This window comes from Tenrec ecaudatus, chromosome 15 (assembly GCF_050624435.1).
Source record: "Tenrec ecaudatus isolate mTenEca1 chromosome 15, mTenEca1.hap1, whole genome shotgun sequence".
NCBI lineage: Eukaryota > Metazoa > Chordata > Mammalia > Afrosoricida > Tenrecidae > Tenrec > Tenrec ecaudatus.
Genome location: NC_134544.1, coordinates 19829402 through 19849485, shown reverse-complemented (window position 1 = coordinate 19849485; position 20084 = coordinate 19829402). Strand labels below are relative to the sequence as shown.

General features: G+C 41.5%; 1 protein-coding gene across 2 annotated transcripts in view; it reads left to right on the top strand.

Moving 5' to 3' along the window:
- WDR7 (WD repeat domain 7) overlaps positions 1-20084 on the top strand; it is a 363988-nt gene that overhangs the window by 47973 nt on the left and 295931 nt on the right. For both annotated transcript variants that reach the window (XM_075532929.1, XM_075532930.1), the window contains 3 exons: positions 2346-2484; positions 2673-2921; positions 3627-3847. In XM_075532929.1, coding sequence (XP_075389044.1) covers positions 2346-2484; positions 2673-2921; positions 3627-3847 — 609 coding nt within the window. The remainder of the gene's footprint in view (positions 1-2345; positions 2485-2672; positions 2922-3626; positions 3848-20084) is intronic.

Below are 20084 nucleotides of genomic sequence, written 5' to 3'. Positions count from 1 at the left end.
GGATGTAACCAAGTACCAAGCAGAAAACCTATCAGCTCACACCAAAGGGGACAGAAAGGAACGAACAATGTCTGCTCTGGGAATTCTACACACACCATCAAGACAAAGGAGCGATGGATCTCTCGTCCTCCTTAGAAGAAAAGACCCCTACCTGGAGTGGCATGGAGGTCAGCAGAATTAGTGGAAACAGAGCTACCTCAGTCTAAAAGGTTGGGGCTCTGGCCTCAGGGAACCCAAAGGCGGGGCCTCAGTCCTGTAGGTTTCCAGGAGTCAGATTTCCACCATCTTGGTTCTAGCCTATGTGGCCGACATTCACGTTGGCCAAGAGGCTGGATGGGGCCTCTGGTCAACGTGGAGGGTTTAGGTTAGAGCTGACATGCCCCCAAGACGGGACAGTGGTGCCTGCCGGGGATGAGAGAGTTGGTTCACTATTCCAGTGAACTAGCAGAATGGAACTGCATGCAACCAAGAAAGCAGAGATGCTGTTCCAGTGGACCTGGAATGTGGAGCTGAAAGCCAGGGCTCAGGTGCTTCTACCCAGAATCCAGAGAGTAGAATCTGCAGGGTAGAGCCATTGCCTCGATGAAGGGCTGGGAGAACATAGGGTTATTTTCAAGGCCCGAGAACTAGTGTCCTTTTTCTGCTGGGCCTTCGACTTGCCTGGTGCCTTTGATTCCTTCTGTTTTCCCATTTCTAGTGGAAATGTCTCCCGTGTGCCTGTCCTGCCATTGGACTTTGGAAACAGGTAACTTGTAGTCCAGATGTCACAGGCTCACAGATAAAGAGGCATTTTTCCCCAGGGTAAAATATGCTTAAAGTCTTACATTAGATTTAGATATGTCAGAAGACAACCTTTGGACTTGGAGACCATGTGATGTGTTTTACATATGGGAAGAATACGCATTTTGGTGAGCAAGAGGCGGATCGTCATCTGTTGAATTGTATCGCCACAAAACTTGTAAATCCAAACCTCTATGCCTGTAGTTATAATCCCATTTGGTGATCGGTAATTTTGTTATGCTAATGAGACTGGGTTACTAAAGGGTGTGTTTTTGACCAATCTCCTTTGAGATGTCAAAGAGATGAAACTAGCAAGCAAGTTACCAGAGCTGAGGAATGAGAAACGCTGAGGCATGTGAGGATTGTGCGGGAGCAGAGGCTGGGATGGTAAGACCTCCTTTCAGAGCTGACCGAGAAAGCCCTCCCTTCAAACTGGCAGCCTGAACGTGGGCTTCTAGTCTCCAGCACCAACTAACTAAGTGAAGCAGCCGTGAGGTAAAATGACATATTGCATCGGGCAAGTCAGCTTTAAAATTTCTCTTTCACTTGTTTCAAAAAGCAGAGATGTCACTTTGTGGACTAAGGTGTGCCAGACTCCAGCTATGATATTTTCAGTTGCCTCAAAGGCAGGTGACAGGTGGGCGATGAATAAGGAAGACGGAGAACTGACTGGTGCTTTTGAGTATTTCCTCTTACCTGCTTTATTTAACTCTTGCAAACTTCCCAGGATCTTCCCCTACCTTTGAGTTTTGATGTTGGCAAAGAATTTTGACTATACCATGAACTGCCAAAGAATGAACGGATATGTCTTCGAGGGAAAACGCCAGCATATTAGCAGGAAGGGTGATGGGACTTTGGGTGACCCAGTTTGTACACAGTATCAGGAGCGACCAGTCCGTGGAAAAGGACGCCGTGTCTGGCAAAGCAGGGGGTCAGTGTGACAGAGTGAGACCCTCAGCGACATGAAGTGGCAAGGGGGTTGCCACATTGTCCTGAGACAGCTACGATGGCAAAGATGGCACTGGGTCCAGACAATGCTTCATTCTTTTGTACAGAGTTACTCTGAGCCGGAACTTTGTACCAACGCATTGTCCCTTTGTACCATCAATAGTAGTAACAAGCAGCATCAGTAGCAACAAAAAGTAAGACTGGGCAAAAATATTGTGTTTTTTTTCCTTTTGACCTTTTAATGAATAAAAAATGGCATTGTATTAATTATTCAGTAGGTGATTAAATAAATTGCACTGTTGTAGTGGGCAGTCACATTTCACTGAGCAGAGTAAAACAGTAACTCCTGCTTTTAGGTAAGGACTGTAAACAGTAGTTTCTAACCCTTGACTATTTGCAGTAAACTGGATTTGAGTATTAGTTGACATGTATGTTAATGCTTAGTGTTATATTAATATACTGAATACTCATGCTTTTCTCTTTTTACTCATATTTTTTTTCACCCCTAGCATGGAAGCAAACGAATATTTTGATTTGAAAATAGTTACTAATGTGTGAAATACTCTGGCGAAGAAGAGCAAAACATATTTAAACCTTTTTTTTTCTTTTTTTGGCAGTTACTAATTTGTCCTCCTGTTACTCGGTTTTTCTATGGATGCAAAGAATACTTCCATAAACTCTTAATCCAGGGTGATTCTTCTGGAAGATTGAATATTTGGAATATATCGGACACCCTGGAGAAACAGGAAGGCGAAGGTAATGGGAAAGTCATGCATTACCATTTCTGAATTCTTTTCATTTGACATCTTAGATGCCGGCAGTTGAGTAACAAAGTTCATAATGCATGCATAGAGGTTCCTTCCCGAAGCAGACTTACTTCAATGGCTTTCCTTCTTTTAACATGGACCGATGTTTTTCTTTCATATGGAACGGAACCGCTGCAGGCCTGGAGATGACAACATCTGTTAGTTTGCAAGAGGCGTTTGATAAACTGCACCCTTGTCCTGCTGGGATTATAGATCAGCTCAGTGTGATTCCCAATAGCAACGAACCTCTGAAAGTCACGGCAAGTGTGTATATCCCTGCACACGGACGACTCGTTTGTGGTCGTGAAGATGGCAGCATAATAATTGTACCTGCCACGCAGACAGCCATCGTGCAGCTGCTCCAGGGGGAACACATGCTCCGGAGAGGTACGCTACCTTCTGGAACGGCATCTGCGAGCTCCCGAGGCGTGACTGTGAAAAGGCGAATATAGCGCACGAGCAGGTGTAGTTGTTACCATGTCGCACTGTTGTGAGTCAGATGTGTGACGGCGAACTACTCAAAGGCTGTTATTGACATTAACAAATGCTCGCTATTAACTACTGTCTAAACGAGGGACTCGTGTCATCTCTGATATGTGCTACTCGTTCAATATTTTGGTTAGTTTTCTAGTTTACTAAATAATTAATCAGCAGTATCAATAGTCTTCTAGAACAGTACTGTGTAACAGTGATATAATGCAAGTTATATATCAAATAAGCATATTAAGGAGGTGGTATGAAACACGAAATTAATTTTAAGTAAGCCAATATAGACAAACTATTATTTAAAATTATAATCATAAAAACACTTTAATGAGATAATTTATGTTATATTATTTGCCCAAAGGCTTCAGCATCTCATGTATATATTTACAGCGCATCTCAATCAGGAATTACCACATTTCGAATTCTTCATGGTCTCATGTGGCTAGTGGCTACCGTATTAGAGAGAACAGTTCTAGAAGAGAAAATGAGATGGCTTTTCTGTGATAATGTAATAGATTGCTTTTCTGACAATTGATCGTTATTTTGACTTGTTGGGACTACGTAAGACTTCCTTTTTCCCATTTTAAACCCCCACTCCCTTTACAGGTTGGCCACCTCACAGAACGCTCCGTGGTCATCGGAGCAGAGTCACCTGCTTGCTGTACCCTCATCAGGTCTCGCCACGTTATGATCAAAGATACCTCATCTCTGGCGGCGTGGACTTTTCGGTCATCATTTGGGACATATTTTCTGGAGAAATGAAACATATCTTCTGTGTCCATGGTGGCGAGATTACGCAACTTCTCGTTCCACCTGAAAACTGTAGTGTAAGTAGATTATCAAAGGTGACTTTTCGCTGTTGAGTTGAGTTCTCCTGCTGTGACGTGTGTAAGGAGAACCTGGTGTGACACAGAAAATGTGTCAGAACATGAAACCCTTTCAGTTTTAACACGAAAATTGAGAGTAGCATGTATTTTAAGTCAGACTATGATGGCTTACTGATGGGCGCATAAGAACCGAAGAGGACCATACTGGACAGTGTGGCCGGTGCCGGAAGCAGGTGTGGTTAGTTGTCTTCTATTGAATGCATTCCTGTTGCTTATTTTTAAATTAACTTATACACCTCTGGCGATGTTCTAACGTCACCTTGTAATTTCACGTTCATCTGAGCAAAAGGGGACACGTGTTTGGTGGGGCAGGCACATGCTTCTACAGCCCGTCTTAGTCGTAGAGTGCACCCTTGCAGGCACGCCGACATAGGCAAGAAGCGTAGTCGTGTGTGAGAGGGTAACAACTCATGATCACCGTCCTCCTCTTGTTCGGATCCTTCCACTTCCCCAAACATGCTGTCGCTTTCAAAGGACTGTCTCCTGGTCACCTATCCAAAGTAGAGGAGATCAAGTCTCACCATCGCCCTCGCCTCTCAGGAGCGTTCTGGCTGTGCCTCTTCCGAACCATCTGTTTGTTCTCCTGGCAGTCCCTGGTACTCTCGATGTCCTTACTGCACTAGGGGAGGCTACAAGTGTGCGAGGTGCCAAGGCGCCTGAGGAAGAGGCGTCTCGGGAAGGAAGGCAGACCCGAGATGTCTCTGGAGAGCTCCTTAGCCGGAGCCATCAGCATGACGTGCCCACTGATGAAGGATCTGACACCATCGCGCCCATGTCTCCGCCAGTGCACTTCCTGCTTGCCTATCAGCCTTCTTTCACTATAGCTCCCGGCAGAGAAAGGCTCACCGTTCAAGACCCAGGAGCCGCGTTCTCTGCTTCACATACCTAGCTTACTGCCTGAGAAAGAAGCCAGACTGAGAAAATGATTTTGAAGTATCATGTTTTTGTTCTTTTTCTCAAATTTTTTCAGTACATCAAATTTGTTTGCTTTATAGCCATGAACATTCAGAAATAAATAACAATCTGCAAGTGATCTAATGGACTGCTGTTCTTCAACTAATGAAGAGCACAGCCATCTGCCAGGGGCTCTCCACATTTCCTCAGTTGATTTGTCAGTTGCAGCCAGGGGCTGGCTGAGTTCACACAGGGACCATCTCTCTCTGTGTGTGTGTGTGTGTACGTACTTTAGCACGGTGTGATTATAGGTATATTTATATGTAGGAAAATGGAACTCGAAATCAAAGGACCAAATTCAGATTGTAGGTAAGGAATGAGTATGGCAGGGAAAGAAATCAAACGTGACTGTTTTTTAAGTCTGATGCTTGATTGGTTTATTTACTTTTACTAAGTAAGTATGTGACATAGTAGTTACGCATTGGGCTGCTCCCTGCTAGGCCAGCAGTGAAACCACCAGCTGCTCTAGGGGGAATGAGGACACTTTCTAATTACGGGCGATTCTACCCTGTCCTACAGGGTTTACTGTATAGACTTGTGGATAAGCTGTGTTGCCCAGCACCTTTTTTTTTTTTTCACAAGAGAAAAGCTTGTAGTTAGTTCAGGGATCGTTTGCTGGCCCTTAGGAGCGTTTTCCAGTCCAGTCTGTTGGGGCACCACGCCCTGGCCCCAAAGTCCACTTTCAGCATTCCCTGGGGACCTTGCCACTCCATTCCCTTGCTGTTCCGCTGCACTCCCCTAGTGCTTTGCCTCCGTGTGGTGGGATCAGGTCAGGTGCAATTCCCACACTGTGTCTCCGGTACTGTCCCCTGTATCACCCTTAGTCACTGAGGGGCATCATTTCTCATAGTGGGGCCAGCCATGTTGTTCTCTCTGTAGACTGGCTGCTCTACTCAGGAACATCCTCCTCACGGCCTGGTGGGCCAGGCTGTGCTCCACTCTCTCCTCCTGCCCCTTCATCTGCTCCCGTGAGCTCTGATCAGATATGTCCATCTCCCGGAGCTGCAGAGTCAATGTCGTCCTTTGGAACAAATTCTTTTTGGGGGAGGGGCAGGAATCCACTTAATTTATGGTGCTGGGGCCAGCCTCCCAGACCTTTCCACTGGTTCCCTACTCCACGCCGGGATATTGCATTCACACCTTGCGGCACTGGGTTGAAGTCTGGTCCCACTTTCCCTGTGGAGATATAAACAATACCCTCCCCTTGGGTGGATTAATGCCCCATGCCCCCACTACCCTTTTCTTCCTTATATTCATCCTTTTGTTTTCCTTTCCCAGCACCTTTTTTATGCAGTATTTGTGGTAAAATTAGGTGCCCCGGCTGGTAGTTGGGTTGGCTTATACTCAAGTATATACGGTACATGGAGTCAGAGCTTGCTCATTGGCAGTGAGTGAGAGAAATATGTATTTAATACTTATTTCTCATTTGGGTGGATAATTAAATGATCACAGCTAACCTTACTGTTGCTAGAACTTTATTCAGAACAGGAAATTTGGGAAATGTTTTAAAATATTTATCAGTTAAAATTGGTACTTGATTATATTGGTTTGCATAATTATTGTACCAACTCTATATTTCTGAGTGTGAGCATCTAGGGTAAATTCCTTAATATATTTAAAATTATTCCCAAACCAAAGCAACCCCACTGACGTTGAGTCTATCCTGACTCAAGGGCTTCTGAGGCTGTAAATCTTTTTTTTCTGTTATTGTGTAAATTATTTTTACATTTTATTAGGGGCTCATACAACTCTCATCACAATCCATACATATACATACATCAATTGTATAAAGCACATCCATACATTCTTTGCCCTAATCATCCTCAAAGCATTTGCTCTCCACCCAAGCCCCCTGCATCAGGTCCTCTTTTTTTCCCCCCTCCCTCCCCGCTCCCCTCTCCCTCATGAGCCCTTGGTAATTTATAGATAGTTATTTTGTCATATCTTGCCCTATCCGGAGTCTCCCTTCCCCCCCTTCTCTGCCGTCCATCTCCAGGGAGGAGGTCACATGTGGATCCTTGTAATCAGTTCCCCCTTTCCAACCCACTCACCCTCCACTCTCCCAGTATCGCCCCTCACACCCGTGGTCCTGAAGGTATCATCCACCCTGGATTCCCTGTGCCTCCAGCTCCCATATGCACCAGTGTACAACCTCTGCCCTATCCAGCCCTGCAAGGTAGATTTCGGATCATGGTAGTTGGGGGAAGGAAGCATCCAGGATCTGGGGGAAAGCTGTGTTCTTCATCAGTACTACCTCGCACCCTGACTGACCCATCTCCTCTCCTAAACCCCTCTGTGAGGGGATCTCCATTGGCCGACAAATGGGCTTTGGGTCTCCACTCTGCACTTCCCCCTTCATTCACTATGGTACACACACACACACACACACACATTGCATGATGCCTTATACCTGGTCCATTTGGCATCTCGTGATCGCACAGGCTGGTGTGCTTCTTCCATGTGGGCTTTGTTGCTTCTGAGCTAGATGGCCGCTTGCTCACCTGAGGCTGTAAATCTTTATGGGAGCAGACAGCTCATCTCTATCCCCCGGAGTGCTGGTGGATGTCAGCTGCTGACTTTGCAGTCAGCAGACCGACACTTCTTGACATTGACACCGGGGCTCTTAAATAAATGATTTCATTCCACTGTTGTGTCTTATTTTTTAAAATTTTTTGCATCTTATTAAAACTTTATTATCCCAAAATCTCATAGGTGTGATTCAGAACTCTCCAGAAGAGGGCAGCATGGGCTTGTGAGACCAGGATGCCAGGCATTCTTACCTAGGCATTCTCGCTGGTGTCTTACTTGAGAATGTTCAATCCCATGAGCCTGTGCATCAGCGGCCCTGGTGGCGCAGTGGCTGTGTCCTCAGCTGCTCACGGAGAGGCCAGCAGCTTCTGTAAAGGTGACAGAGACCCCCGAAGGCCTTCTTACTCTTGACTCGGAATCCACTAGAGAGCTAGGTTTTATTTGCTCCTTGTTCTGAAATCCTATTTATAATCTGCATTTGATCCCAGGGAATTTCAAAAAGTTCATGGGAAAATGCCATTATCATTAATTCCATTTTTCCAGGAATTTTTTTAGTAAAAAAATTTAAATCATTTTATTAGGGGCACATACAACTCTTATCACAATCCATACATACATCAATTGTGTAAAGCACATTTGTACATTCATTACCCTCATCATTCTCAAAACATTTGCTCTCTACAGAAGCCCTGGCATCAGCTCCTCATTCTCCCCCTTTCCGCCCGCTCCCCCCCTCGTGGAACTTTTTGAAACCCGTAGAGGTGACTTACCCTTCACTGTTGGTCACAGCGATGGGCAAATGGGGCTTCCTTTGGACTGCAGTGTGCTTTTATTCAGAGAAGACCTCAGAACGTTTGCCTTCTGAATTAGCTGTTACCTCCTCATTTGGTAGCTGGATTGCTGTTATTAATTTAATATGATACTTACCTTTAAAACCCAATGCTTCTAATTACTGAGAGGGAGACAGGACTTTCTATTTCCATTAAGGTTTACAACCTCGGACACTCAGAGGCAGTTCTACTCTGTCCCATAAGCTGCCCATGAATCGGCACTGACTGTGGCAGTGAGTTTTTTTTTTTTAAAGATTGTAATTTATATTAAGGGTTCATGAGGGAGGGAGGAACGGGGAGGGAGGGGGAGGGGAAAAAGGAAAATGAGCTGATTCCAGGAACCCAAGCAGAAGGCGAATTTTGAGAATGATGAGGGCAACGAATGTATAAGGGTGCTTTATTCAATTGATATATGTATGGATTGTGATGAGTTGTATGAGCCTCAATAAAATGATTAAAAAAAGAAGATTATAATTTATGGCATAGCCTCTGAGGATGTGGTAATACAAATATATAAAAACAAGAAGTGGAACTGGCAATTTCTCTCTAAACTCTGCCATACTATAAATCATATTTTATAACATTCTTTTGTTCCCATAACACTTGTCTCTTAGATTTTCCATTTTTGCATACTCAGCACTATCTTTTAAAAGTTAATTTTAATTTTAAAAATTACATAATAGTTATGGAAAATTAGGCCATTATCTAAAAGAATAATTCTTATGTCACTAAGTTTACATTATAATTTTAATGATCTATAATTCATTAATGAGTCAGAATTGACTGGATAGAAATGAATATGGAAAGTCTTACAATACTGATTAAAAATACTTAAAGTTTTTCCTTTATTAATATTGGAGGCCAAAATTGGTGTAGCTAAATCTTTGCATACTCGATTATTTCTCAGCATAAATTCTTATATACACAATTGCTGTGTAGCATACGAGAGGGTTTCAAAAAGTTCATGGGGAAGCTCTATTATATTTAAATTAGATTTGTCTTGGAAGTTTTTGAAGCTGCCTCCCATCTGAATACAGTAATCTTTTGATTCTTGCTAGCAGTCTGTAAGACTGGTGAGTAGCAGCTTTGAAAGCACCAATGATCATTTCAATGTTATATTGGTCATGAATTAATTAGATTCTTCTTAACTCTGTTTTCTAAATTTTTACTATCCTATTGATGTTTTATTCAAGGTAAAAAATCATTTTTTTCTTTCCACAGATACTATCTATATATCCAGCTCTTATCTTACACTATTTCTCTTGGGTACAATGCTGAACAAAATCCCTGATATTCCAATCTTCCGACTGGCCTTTATCATAGTGATGCGAAAAGTTGCTTATTTATTCCAGCTCTGCCGTTGTCAGGAGTGTTTTATATTTAGAAATTGCTTTGGGAGGGCCCTCTTAGGTCATGTTCTTAGTAATATGGACGGCTCCGTCGGCGGTGACGCTTCATTGTAGGAATGGCTGGAAGTGAGCAGGTGCTGACCAGCGTGAATGAAGGTGCTGATCACACTGGCTGATGCATTGCCCTGTGCCCCCAGGGCTGTGTTTATACTATAGGTCTACAAGGGGAGTCACAAAGTATGTGCAAAATGGAATGAAAAGGAATTAGAATTTTTTCCACAAGTTTTGTAGGCTTCTTGTACTATTGGTGTATGTTGCATCTTCATTTAGTTTTATATCAAATATTTCCCCAAATTGTTATAAATGTTTATGAAAGTAATTAATAATCATTGTATAATATTGCATTGTATAAGCATGCCACATTTACTTGGTCATTCTACTTTCGCGTCTTTATATCATATGTTGTCAAACTGTTTTCCTATCACCCCATTTTCGGTGGGGAAGGGGAGTACTCAACCACTTGGTGGTGTTTGTATAGCCCAGAGCCCAGGTAAAGTGTAGGTTATCTGCTTTCATAGCCCCTTTGAATGATCCAGCATCCCCCGCAGATGGTATTACCCATGTTGGGAAATCCTGACTTACACTGTGCCTAGTTTCCACTGTTGCAATTAATACAATATTAAATATCTGCAAGAACTTTCTTTTATCTAACATTATTTCTTCTGAATAGAGTCTGCGGATACATTTTTGGCTAGAAACCTAGAATTTGCCTGTCATAGGTTCTGATCAATTTTAAGGCTGTGGAAGCTTATCACCAAATTACTTCCTTCTCTCTGTGTCTATTTCAAAGAGCCTTGCTGGGGCCATCACTTACGTGTGGGGCTACTAACCAGAAGCCTTTCGGAACCACTGCTGCTCCTTGGGGGAAAGATGAGGCTTTCTCCTCGCGAAGAGCTCTAGTCGCAAACCCACAGGGCGGGCCTTCCTCTGTGGGCTGTACGCTTGCTGTGCATTGGAATTGACACAATGGCAGTGAGTTCGGTTTGGGGCGTTTGGGGCCTATTTCACTGTAACTCAACAGCAGAAAATGTGATTTAATTTCCTGATTTCCGTGGCTCAGTTTGTGAGATTTGTAAAATGCTGTCAGTGAAAGTATCTGCCGCAAAGCATTACTATGGAACCCTGGTGAATTACTGACAAGCATTTAAAGTTGAACCAAGCAAAGTGAGAAACGAGAAATGTCTGTTTACGATGATAGTTTTCAGATGCTTTAAATAGTTTAAAATAATTTCTTGTTTGAACGTGGATTTCTGTGATTATTAGAGGAGGATTTTAGTTATATTTTCTTTTGAGTTTTTTTCTTATTCATCCATTTTGTGTTGGCGATATTAGTGTTGGCATGTGCTTTTAACTTAATTGAAGTATCGAACATTTGTAGCTTTCGTGGTTGCAAATTTTTTCTGATTCAATTACTTTTGAATTATTTAACCTGCAGATAATTTAATTTTGTATTTAATATTACATACCTTTTATTCTATATAGCTTCTTTATCATTTTAAAATGTCATCATCTTAGAAATTTGAAATTTTATTAAAAATAATAGCCAGGTTCAAAGCAGACATTTAACACTTTAACATAGATTTGTTTGGTGAGGAAAGAATAAAAATGAGCTAGCCTTTAACCCAAGAATGATATCAATGCCATTTATTAACTATTTTTAACTGATAGTCAATATCTTCCTAATTTTATATTAAATTCTTCATGTTTATTTGCTGTGTTACTAAATAATTGAAGGAATTGAAGAAAGATGGGGTTCTTGTTAGCTCTCTTTTCCCATTGTTATCCTTTACTTATAATAAGTGAAGAAAGACAGTAGCATCAGTTCCTAAAAGTATTATTTGTATAACTTAATTCCTTAATTTGATGGGTAGGCATGTTTTGGGCTGGAACACACATTCCTATTTTCCTAAAGAGCCACTGGAGAAACCAGACCTTGGTTCCGTCTCAGAAGAGTAAGATACTGGTTCCTGAAACTGTTTTCCTTTGGGTTCTAATTTTGTGAAAGTCAAGAAATAAAATGACCATTTGTAGACTCTAATTTCCCCTCAGCTGGAATATTTAAAAATGATGAATGATGCATCTTAGCTGCACATTTATGTTCCGTAGAAAAGAGTTCTGGGAAGTACAAGAAATAATGATTAATAGAATAGTGGGATTGATCTATGAGCGGACGAAGCTGGTCGTTTACAGCTTGTCTAGTGGCGGGCACGCATAACAGGCTAGAGGATAGAGTAATGTAGTAGAGATTATGCAGACAGAGGAAAAATTATTTGGGACAAATAAGGGATTGGCATGAAAAAATAAATATAGTTTAATCAAGCATTTCATTAGTAGAAGTATTTTATACACACACACACACACACACACACACACACACGTAAGTATTATTTACCTTGGGAATTGTTGGAAAATGGAATCATCTCCCCAGAGAGCTAGTAGATGGGATAAACTGTCTCTAATTTCTGTAATTCATGACAGATGCTCAAGAACAGGTTACATAAGAGGTTTCTGGGAATGGTTTAAAGTGAAGTCTTGTAAAATGTGTAAGGTCAGACTGGATGACCTAGGTGGTATATTCTGACTCTGTCAGATCCTATGATAGCTTGTGACATCCTTCGCTTCAGCGCTAATGTAGTCGGAGAATTATTTACTGGCAGTTCTCTGAGACTTTACTTGGTTCAGGGTCAGAATTCTTTGATAAATAATAAGCAGCCTTGGAAATATACTTGTTTCTGGTTCAGTGGCATCCCTGTCTCTTTTTTCCCAGCTGTCTCAATTTTTTTATGAAAGAGTTTTAATTTGATTAGATATTTCGCTGCTTATTAGCCTTTGTTTTTCATTAGCACTTGATGTCTTTGGTGCATATTGCTTCTGCAGCAGAATTAATACAGAGTTTGGATTCTGCATTTGAATAATTTTGTCTGTAAAAGATTGAGTATGTGGTGAAGATGCTGGATCCATACTGTACAGGTGTATATAACAGTACTTTCATAATAAAAATATTACATAGGGAACATGTGCTGTAGGACCCTTTTGTAATACCAGCGGTGTGTTACAGTCTTCAAGGCAGTCAAGGCAGGGTCACTCACAGTGGGATAGGTGAGGCTGGTGCTTGAGGTATAAGAAGACAGTATGAGAGCTTCTAGTCACCTTGACTTTTTATCTTCAGAAATCGTGCTTTCTGGACAAGCAGTAGAGGGAGGGCACTGGCATCCTCACACGTTCTCCGTGTCGGAAGGACACATATTGTTTGGGGTTGAGCCAAGCAAGCAGGGTGAAAGTGTTGTTCACCCCTGCTGTGCTTCCAGTGAAGATGGGTTGACGTAAGGGTGCTGCAGATTATTTGGTGTGATCTTTAACCCAAGCCATCTCAACATGTGCAGAGAAAATATTGGTGGGAGATCTTCCTAATGAAAGATAACAATTCAACATCAGCCATATTCCGAGATCCCCCCAAAAAAAAAGATTATTGAATAAATCTTGCAAGGGGGCAGGCTAAAGACTTGAAAATTAGATGAAATGTGTATTTACATTGACTATCATTAATGATAAACTCCTCATAAGGATATGGGCCTTAAGGTATTGGCTGATGCTGACATGAAATTCCACGTTCTGATTATGAATGGAGTTTGCAGCTGTTGCTTTTCATTTGAGTCGTGCTATTTTGAGTCGTAAAATGAGAAGCAGCAGCTGCGAGCCTCCATTAATAATTGGAGAGTGTAATATACCAAGGATAAATCTGGGGGAATTGGAAGTTGTCAAAAACAAAATAGGTTGTATAAAGATCAATATATAAGGAATTGGTGCGCTGAAGTGGACTGGTTCTGACCATCTTGAATCTGATAATTACATGACCTACTATGCTAGGAGTGGCAAAAACGAACGACATACCTAATGGAATACTACGCATCATTAAAGAAGAGTGATGAAACTGGGAGAAACCTCATGAAATGAATACATTTTCTGAGTGAAGTTAGGCAAATGCAAAAGGACAAATATTGGATACGACCACTATTGTATGAGAAAGATGCATCAAGAAACCTTCTTCACACCGAATGAAACACACCTTGAAGGTTACCAGGGGTGGGAGGGACGAGAGGGAAAGGGAAGCAGTGAGCTAGAGGGTACACAGGTGTTAACTTGGATGAAAGGGACAATAATGTACTGTAAAAGAGAGATGGGACACAGAGGTGAGGAGGAAACAGTTGGCCACTGAGAGGTTTGATGAGCTGTTTAATGACAATCTGATCTCTAACCTTCAACCTAATTGACAAAGAGTTTTGGTTTTCAAAAAGGGACTAGTATTGTATCCATCACCCAAAAGACCATTTCCAGGTTTATCCTGAAGGACAGAGCCGTCAGTGACAAGAAAACCCCATGTCTACAAAGAGGATCAGCTAATATAACTATAATTTAGGTACCAACCACTACAGCAAAAATGAAGAAATTGAAGAGAAAACATGCAATCAAGATGCATTGATAATTAATGGTGGTTGGAAAATAAGACCTTGGTGATAGAAATTGTCAAGGGCTCATGAAGGAGGGGGAAAAAAAGAGGACCTGATGCAAAGGGCTTAAGTGGAGAGCAAATACTTCGAAAATGATTAGGGCAAAGAATGTACAGATGTGCTTTATACAATTGATGCGTGTCTATGTATGGATTGTGATAAGAGTTGTATGAGCCCCTAATAAAAAATAAGAAAAAAGGGAAAAGGATGAGCTTGTTTGCTCCCACAAATACTGGCAGCCTCAGAAACCTTACAGGGCGGCTGGAATTGACTGAATGATGGTGTTTTTGACTTTGGCTTATGAATACATACTTTGACTGTTCAGCTTTTGGGACTGGGCAGGGGAAATAAGGGGAAAGGATTGCACATAAAGTCTGAAATCTTAAACATAACAACCAAGAAAACCTTGGGGCGCAGCTCTCTTCTGAAATGCATGGATCATCGTGAGCTGAGTGGTAGGGTTTATCACAGGATTTTGCCTGCTATGAAGTGACTTGGGAGAGGGTCTAAGGAAGAGCCCTTTGTGGTGCATTCGAGGCTGTAAAGAGGCATGGGTCATTCTATGATTGGGCATTTTAATAAATTCAGTTTGGAAAAAGAAATGATGCCAGAGATTGCATAATGGAATTTTGCAAGACCAATTACTCATTGGACATGTATTTCCTAACAACATAAATGGCAACTATATATGCAGACTTTGCCAAATGGAATGCACAGAAATTAAATAGATGACATCTGTAGAAAAAGAGTATGGAAAGATATCATCAGTTGGAATAAGGCCAGGGGTGGACTACAAAAGTTGCTCATATACGAGTTCAAGTTGAAGCAGAAGAAAATTAAAACAGGTTTATGGAGAACCAACATACACCCTTGAGTACATACTACCTGAATTTAGAGACTTTATCAAGACTAGGTTTAACACTTTCAAGACAAATGATAGAAGATGATATGAATGGTAAGATGACATCAAGGACATTGTGTACGAAGAAAGCAAAAGGTTGTTTAAGAGACCAACAAGAAAGAAATGGTTGTCAGAGAGACTCTAAGGTGTATTCTTGAATGTCGCATAACTAAAGCAAACGGAAGAAATGAAGTAAAAACGTTGAGCATAAGATAGTAAAGGCAACTGGAGAAGACAAACTAAAATATCATCGTGAAATGTTCCAGAAGTTGGAGTTAGAAAACTGACAGGTAAGAAAATACTTGGCATTTCTCAAGCAGGAAGTGTTGAAGAGAACATTTACGCCTGGAAGCAAAAAAAGCAAGCCTCGGGTTGTAATATAGGAGGATTCTGTGGGCAAAATATCAAACTGTTAGGAAACATCCAAAGAACGTGGAGGTGGTGATGATTGTACAACTGTTCTTGATATGATTGAACTATTGAATTATCTGATATAGGAATTACATGCCAATAAAACTGTTAGGGGGGAAAAGCAAAAAAAAAAAAAAAAAAGAAATGATGCATACAGTTGTACCAAAGGGTTGAAGCATTTCAGGGGGTATATGGTATCGAAGGAAGAAGTCCAATCTCCACTGAAGATACTGGCTAAAAACAAGGCTCCGGGAGTTGATGGAATACCCATTGAGATGCTTCTACAAATGGTTGGAATGCTTGAAGTGCTCACTCACCTATCCCAAGAAATTTGGAAGGTGGCTGTCTGGCCCATTTGCTGGAAGGGGTCCGTACTGGGGCCCTTAGCAAAGAAAGGTGATCTAACTATGTTGATAATGGAAGAGTATCACTCATGTCGCACATGAGATAATTTCAAAAATGTTTACAGAGCACACCGACAGAGAACTGCCAGACATTCGAGTCAGATTCAGAAGAGGCACATTATTGCTCACATTAGATCAATTGACTGAAAACAGAGAATACCATAAAGATGTTTGCCTGTGTTTCATTGTCCAAAGGGATCCAACTGTCGGTATCATAGCAAGGTATGGATAAGTTGTGAAGAATGGGAATTTTCAGAACAATTGTGCTCAGTAAGGGCTTGCAGTCCTCTTGGCTTTCAACAAAGCAAGGTTGTATCGTCTGTCTGTTGCAGGTTGTTAGTGGGTCTTCCTCCAATCCTGATGCTATATTCTTCTTCATATACTCTCCAGCTCTCGGATTATTTACTCAACATACCGATTGAATAAACACGAGAAAAGGATAAAATCCTGACACACCCCTTTCTCGATTTTAAACCATTCACTGTCCCCTTCCCTTTGCACAGCTGTGACACAGTCTGTGTGCAGGTTCTACCCGAGCTCGGTTATGACACATCCACTGTCACAGGGCCGCACGGTGGGAGTTGACTCAGTGGCAATACTAGAAGGAATGAACAGATCTGTTTCAGAAATCCAACCAAGATGCTCATTAGAAGCAAGGATGGGGAGACTGCCTCACATCCTTTGAACATGGTATCAGGAGCGATCCGTCCGCAGAGGACAGAACATGCTTCCTTAAGCAGAGAGTGAGGGGCAAAAAGGGTGACCTTCCATGAGCTCAGACACGCCTGAGACTGGGGTGGCACAGAAGAAGACAGTTGTTTATGTCAGCCGACACAGTGTTGCTGTGAGCTGGCGCCAAGTTGATGACACCTAGCAACAAGAAGAAGATGAAGTGATTTAATATTGGTGAGATGTTTCAGAAAATATTTTATCTAATCTTATCTTTGTTTCATCTTTGAGTCAGTCTTTTAAATATTAACATTTCTATGTAAGTTGTTTTCTGTTTGTCAGAGACCTCTTTATTTCTATGTAAGTTTTTTTAATGAGCATGTTTTATTAGCACAACAGTTCACCTATATAATCCGTAAATATCCCTGTAGTGAGAGAACATTTCAGATCTTTTTAGCAAATTGGTGTGGGATCAAAACAATCTGGCACATCTGTCACTGGGAACACAATAAGGTTCACGTTTTTGAGTAGCTGTATTACTATTTTAACCCTGCAGTTAAAATGCATATATTATCTTGTTCTAATGGTAGAGCACCCTTGGTGTTAAATCACGTTGGGGTGACTTTCTTCACGCCGAAGTGAAAGAAAGCGGAGTCAGACGGAGTTAATCAAGTGTAGAACGAATACATGTGCAGTCGGTGTTCAATAACCAAGCTCTCTGCAATTCAATAATAAATGGATTGTGCTGTTGCAACGCATTCATGGGAAGCTGTGTCTCAATCTGAAAGGAACATGAATTATAAAATATGCTCTAAGAGGTATTTGATCATTTTGAGGACAGATGCGAGGAACGCAAGTTAATTGTATCTTAGCAAATCTTTTAAATGCTTTCATTGGACAAATGCTGAGAAGTATTTACCACGACTCATTATTCGAATTAAAATTAATACCAGAGTGGCGCTTGAAAGTGGTCTTTTCCCCTTTTACACGCAAATAGGCTAAACATTTGCTTTGTTTATACCATTAATTTGTTTCCACACAGACTGCAAAGGTAACCATCAACTCAGAATTAATTAGTAGAGTCAAAATTAATGAGGTTTTACCGTATTGGGCCATTTTCACTCGAGGCCAGTTTTCATATGAGTCAGACTCGCATTTTCTTCAAAGAAGAAAAATTAGATTTATTTAAATCCATATTTAAAAAGCAGAGAGCCCTCTTTCCTTAGGAGTTAAGCACCTCTAATAACAGTGCTTTCTGGGGCTTGTTAGCATCGATTTTTGTTGTTGTGGTGGTGTTCACTCTGGATTGTTGTGGCTGTTCCCAGGCTGTTGCTCATGACAGGAAAACTCCAGCTAGCTCTTCAGGTGCTTCCTGCCGCTTGCAGGCTCGGCATATTCGCTGTAGACTCAAACTTTCGTCCGCCAGCATCACTATGCTACTCTATGTAAGAGATATAAAACTATCTTCAAAACTTATTGAAATTGACATGTATCAAGAGGAAATGCATCTTGTGGAAACAAAAAAAACTAGAGTGTTTGGAATCATAGCTGCTTGTTTATTGTTCCTTCGGAAAAAGACCCACTTCTCAAGCAGTCTAGCTTCCTATTCTGTGTTTGCTCCCCCTCACACCTCCACCATATGCCCTTAGATTGTTAAATAAGTATAGCGATATCATGTACAAGTGTCTCAGTTTCTTTGTGAGGATGGACTACATTTTCCTGATTCCTGAGAATGCCCCGTGATTATGTGTGGGGGATGGGCGAAGTGTTCTAGCAGTGACATTGCCCACGGGGAGCAAGTAGTCCCACAGCTTCAGTCCTACGAATGGTCACGCCTGTGTCATTTGCTTAATGAGTCAGTCTTTGCTAGTCATGGGCCTTAGCAAGGAGATATTGGCAGAGAGAGGGGGGGCCGTGGCTAGTGGGGGTCAGTAGCTTTGTATCCCCTCCAATGTTGAGATCAGCCAACACATGATAATTCTAGGCTCACTTAATATAGTGAAAAAATCCTGGAGGAAGCACACATTGGCTCGTGCGTCTCTCGTGCACCTTTAAGGAAGGACTGGGAACGCTCGTGCGTGACTGCAGCCTTGGGGCCAGCACATAGGCCACTGAAGGGCAGGCTACTGAGAAATCATTTTCTGAAAAAGATTGAAAAACAACACAACGTCTCATTGTGAGCCAGGTGAAGGTTTACAGGGCACAGCAATTTTCCATAAAATAATTCCATACATATTTTGCTTCGTTGTATTGATTGGTTGCAATTCCCACAAATAAAGATCACTTCTCCCAATTTCCGAACCTTTCTGAACATTGTCCTTTCCATAAGGTTTTGGAGAGCGTGTGAGTCCGAGAAGCAGTGTCAAAAGCAGTGGCAGGTGTGGCTGAGCAGCGTGCGGTGGGCGTGAAGGATGCACAGAGATGAGGGGGGCTCTGGAGGAATCGCTCTCCCTAGTTCTACAAAGGGAAAAGGGCTCCTTTATTTTCTCTGAAAGAAATAAATACAGTGACCACACTTTTTGGCAGATGTTGCGAAATAGAAACAGTAGTTCACCATTCCTATTGTGGCTACCACCCCATTTGACAGTATATTGGATACCTTTGATACCTAGAAACCCAGTATTATGATAACCCCTGGAAATAGACCCATTGTATTGGGCTATGTGTTGTCATGAGCTAGCAATGAGTGTCTGGTGAAACTGAGAAATATGATAGTAGTGTAAAATAATTGAAAATAAAGGCATCATGGTGCATATACTTAGCCCGTTTTGCTTTAACATTGCCTAGATTTAAACGATTGCTTGTAACTTACCACTATTATGATTTCTTAGGTATCAAGCTAAGTTTTGTTCTAGAAGTCAACTGCCCTTCAAACTTTAATATATTTCCATAAGTAAGAAGTCTCATTTGCAATTTCAGTTGCGTGCTTACCAGGGGAAATTAAGTCAGCTTAATACAAACATGTTTAAAATTTTAAGATAGTTTAATAAAGGCTTATGATGTCTTTTTGGACTTAGTTCATGTACCTTTCAAAACTAGTAAACACTTGCTATGCTGATTAAAATGCTGAAATTATTATACAGCAAAAAGTATCCAGAAAGCTAACAAGAGTTAATAAAACACCTGAGTCTAAGAACAAACCCAAACTCCACGCTTTTAAATTGATTCCAACTCATAGCAATACGGTTTCTGAGTCTGGGAGTTAGGGCAGCTGACAACCTCATCTTTCTCCCTTGGAGTAGCGGTGCTTTTGAAAGACTGACCTTAGTTGAGGTTACCAGGCCAATGCTTCCAGCAGAGTGCCACCCGAGGGCCGCTCTTAAGAACAAAGCAACCAGTTAAAAATTGCAATATTCTTTGTTTTGTTCCATCCTGCCATATTCACAATTGAGCTTAGGTTATTTAGAAAATAAAAAATTATTTAGGTTATTTAAAATAAAATAGAATTAAAGCTAAGTCAGGGTTATTTAAAAAAGTGACAGAGGAAAGGGAAGAGGACACGCAGAGCTCCCACTCAGGAATTCCCTGCCAGATTCCACAGGCCCACGGATGGGAAATTGGA